This window comes from Otolemur garnettii, unplaced genomic scaffold (genome assembly GCF_000181295.1).
Source record: "Otolemur garnettii isolate 467f Iridium unplaced genomic scaffold, OtoGar3 scaffold00003, whole genome shotgun sequence".
NCBI lineage: Eukaryota > Metazoa > Chordata > Mammalia > Primates > Galagidae > Otolemur > Otolemur garnettii.
The window spans coordinates 370,611-374,702 of NW_003852398.1; the positions used below are offsets into that span (position 1 = coordinate 370,611).

At 40.9% G+C, this 4,092-nt stretch overlaps 2 protein-coding genes and 1 pseudogene across 2 annotated transcripts in view; 2 read left to right on the top strand and 1 right to left on the bottom strand.

The window, feature by feature from the left end:
• Positions 1-4,092, top strand: part of UIMC1 (ubiquitin interaction motif containing 1) — a 155,553-nt gene that overhangs the window by 142,387 nt on the left and 9,074 nt on the right. The gene's annotated exons all lie outside the window — the stretch shown is intronic.
• Positions 940-1,607, bottom strand: LOC100959167 (annotated as a pseudogene).
• Positions 2,055-3,102, top strand: LOC100959486 (leukocyte surface antigen CD53-like). Its single transcript, XM_023515096.1, has 2 exons — positions 2,055-2,390; positions 2,560-3,102. Exons 1-2 carry the CDS (start codon positions 2,055-2,057, stop codon positions 2,665-2,667), a joined length of 444 nt encoding a protein of 147 aa, XP_023370864.1. The 3' UTR covers positions 2,668-3,102.

Sequence of the window (4,092 nt, forward strand, 5' to 3'; positions counted from 1 at the left end):
CATACTTCCACTTCTTGTGGTAGGGCTTTCTCTTGCCCCGGTCTTGCAGCGCTTGTGCCAGTTGTCCCGAGAGATGCCCATCGCTCGGCGCTGGCTGGAAAGAGCTCTTTCCAATATTCTTGCCAACACTTGGTAACTTGCTGCCATTAGTCCTTTTTACTTTAGCCCATCTAATAGGTATGTAGGGTTTTCATTTATATTTTCTTAATGCCTAATGATCTTGAACATTGTTTTATGTCTTGAACATCATTTATATTTACTTGTGCATTATCCATTTAAGTCATTTGCCTATTTTGCAAATTGGAATTTTGGTCTATTCTGGATATAATTCCTTTGTCAGAAATATTCTGTATATAGTTCTCTCATTTTAGGGCTTGCTTTTAATGATGTTTTTGAGAAAAAAAATGTTGAAGAAATACATTAAAAACATTTGTATTTTTGAGTAACTCTAAATTATGCTTTTAAAACTGTATAATGTCTAAAAAATTTTTCTACATTCCTGAAGAAAAAAAAAAGATTAGAGATTATAAAGTCCCAGGCACAAAGTAGGTCCTCTTAAAACAAGAGCTCTTTTTTCTGCTAGAATCTTATTGATACAATTTAATTTGGCAAATATTTATTAATATCTAATCTGTGCTTTGACTCTGCTGAGGATCCTAAAGAGATTTAAAAAAACAACCCACACTCTCTACAATCTCTGCAGTCTCTAAATTCAAAAAATTGCAGTATAGTATAGAAGGGAGATAGACATATGAATAAAAATTAAAATGTGCCAAGTATATATGTATATATGAAGTACTGGAAGCAATTTTTTTCCTTGTCTGTGGAGTGGTTTCCAAATATTTCTTTTGGAAAAATATTTGGTAGTTAAGATGGGGATAAGAAGAAAGAGAAAGGTTAAACAACAACAAAAACCCTTAAGGATTCTATAATCTTTGAGGTGCCAGCCTTTTTTTTTTTTTTTTAAAGGGGGTGATCTGCATCCTTTATTGCCCATGGGGTCAGCGGTCCTCTAAGACCCAGTCTCAGGCAATAACTGCCTCCTCGAACTTGATCATGAGTGTGGTGTCCTTGTGCCAGCGTGCTGTGACCTTGGCAGGGAAGCCACTGTGTGTGAGCATGGCCTCCACAATGCCTGCTGTAAAGCCGGCACAGTTAAACCTGCTGTCCTCCTTGGGCACAGAGATGTAGGTGTTGATGAGTGGCTGGCGCCCGATGATGTAAAAGGTGCAAGCATCATCGTTGGCCTGCTCCAGCTTGTTGGCCTCCTTGCCAAAAACGCCTTCCACATGGCGCCCTTGACCAAGAGTAGTGCGCCCAACACTTTGGTCTCACGCTGAGCACCCTTTTCACTTGCTACCAGTGCATCTAGCACATGAGCGCCCACCTGGCGGCCCAGCGCAGCTAGGTGCACCTGCAGCTCAGCCACCAAGAAGACACAGCTCTGACAGTGCTGCACCAGCTCAGAGAAGAGCAATGCAAAAGCACTCAGGCTCACTTTGGCGCGCGCTCCCGAAGCACCGACTTCCCGTGCATGAAGCGCACCTCCATACCGCCACCTGAGAACTGCGACCGTAGGCTCAAGGTGCCAGCCTTTTAAAAATTGATTCTTCTTCTTCCAAGTTGTGGCAGAGAAAAAGAAAAAAGAATTGATTTCAGCAAGGCACTTGATAAAATCTCTCATGAAGACCTTGTACATAAAATGGTGAAGTGTGAGCTGGCTGATAGATTTGGAGGTGGATTTGAAGCTGGTTCTACAACTGTGTCTGGATGTTTTTGTCCTGTAGTGCTTTAATTTTACTTATAAAATTTCTAGGTTAAACAGAACCTTAGAAATGGATCATTTACTCTAATTTTGTCCCTAACACTCTCTATAATTTAATCTCCCTTCTAATTTTTAATTTAACATAACAGAAAAGTATTCAATGAAAATATACCTCCTGCTTTCACACAAATAGCCCTGGACATCTGTGTTACCAATCTTGTCTCAACTGCCATAGGGATCATCACAAAATTCTGCCCAAAGGACTGAAAAAGGGCAAGAATATCCCAAAATGGGCATGAGTAGCTTGAAGCTGCTGAAGTATGCCTTGTTTTTCTTCAGCTTGCTCTTTTGGTTCTGTGGCTGCTGCATTTTGGGCTTTGGGATGTACTTCCTGATCCACAACAATTTTGGAGTGCTCTTCCATAACTTACCCTCCCTCACTCTTGGCAATGTGTTCGTCATCGTGGGCTCCATTATCATGGTGGTTGCCTTCCTGGGCTGCATGTGCTCTATCAAGGAAAACAAGTGTCTGCTTATGTCGTTCTTCATTCTGCTGCAGATTATCCTTCTTGCTGAGGTAACCTTGGCCATCCTGCTCTTTGTGTATGAACAGAAGCTGAATAAAGTATGTGGCTGAGGACCTGACAAAAAGCATTCACTGTTACTACTCAGACAACAGCACCAAGGTGGCATGGGACTCCATCCAGTCATTTCTACAGTGTTGTGGCGTAAATGACATGAGTGATTGGTCCAGAGGCCCACCACCATCTTGTCCCTGAGATCCACAAGTGAAGAGTTGCTATACAAAAGCAAGACTGTGGTTTTATTCCAATTTCCTGTATATTGGAATCATCACCATCTGTGTATGTATAATCCAGGAATTGGGGATGTCTTTGCGCTGACTTTGAACTGCCAGACTGATAAAACCAGCCAGGCCCTAGGGCTGTGACATGAAACTGCTTTGTGCTGGAGAGACTTGTTTCATCTCTGGAAATCCAAAGCCATTTATAGCATGAAGTCCTAAATGATTGCCTGCTGGACTGGCATCTTTATTCTCCTCCCATCTCTTCCCTATGTAGGTCCTTGTCTTATAAAACCAGAGAAGAGGGTGTTGACCAGGTATTTCTGATCTTAGTCACCAAGACAACATTCTACCCACTGATAGAAGCAGCCGTGTCTCCTAAGGTGGTGAAACTAAGGTGCTTTTTGGACATGAGAGGCCAAGAGAACATGTGACACTAATGGCTCAAGATCAAAAGTTGGGGTCCAAGATACTAATTTTTTCATTTTCCTATTGTCAAATTAGTCTTCAGCTTCCAAATCATCCCCAGTCTGTTCTCCAAAGTCAAGCAAGAGACAAGCTGAAGCGAGTCCTGGATCTTGACTCACTGGATCATTGTCATAACCCTCTGTTTCTTTTTGGCTAGAGGCCATGGCTATAGGAATGACAGAGTACACTTTCTCCAAAGGGCAAGGTTCCTTGTCACTTTCCTTATTAAAATGTCTTACTGGTTTTTTTTTATGTCTTTCTGAAAGAACTATCCAGTAATTCATATCCTGAACTTCAACCAGTGTCTTAGCTCATAATCCCATTCAGAAGAGTTCTAGTGTTATATCTCTCTCAGATAAGGTTTTGTTACTGTACAATTTTAACTCTTCATTAAATAAAGTAGCTTATAATCTCAAAAAAAAAAAAAAGAAAGAAAGAAAGAAAAGAAAATATGCTTCCTTTTCCAGTTTACAGTTCCCTCATCCTCCCCAGAGGCAAACACTACTGTTAGTTGCTTGTGTGTGTAATCTTGTTTTATTATGCATACTTGTGTTATTTATAATTATTTGAGTGTATGTGCTTTCTTCATTAGTGAACTGTAAACTCCTTAAGAGCAAAGACTCTGCCTCGTAAGGTACATTGAAGATTTTCAATAAACGATTATTTGAGGGAAAGTTGGAGCAGGGAATAGACAGGTTTCTTTGGTAACATGTCACAGTTTTCTGTCCCTGGTCATGTCCTTTACAACTGTTTTTTCAGCGACTTGGATACCAAGATGTAGAAAGCACACTGTCATACTAAGCCAATGACACAAAGCTGGAAAAGAGGTAAAATACCAGATGCCAGAGTTAAGACTACAGACAATCTTAACAGATTGGAATGTTCAGCTGGAAAAGAACAGGGACAAATACGAAGTCCTGTGTTAAAAGAGAGAAAAGGACTCAACAACTTAGTTGCCCAAGTACAGAATTAAGAGTCCAGTCTTGGCTCGGCACCTGGGTTCAAATCCCCAGCCCGAACCCGCCAAACAACAATGACGGCTGCAACCAAAAAAAAA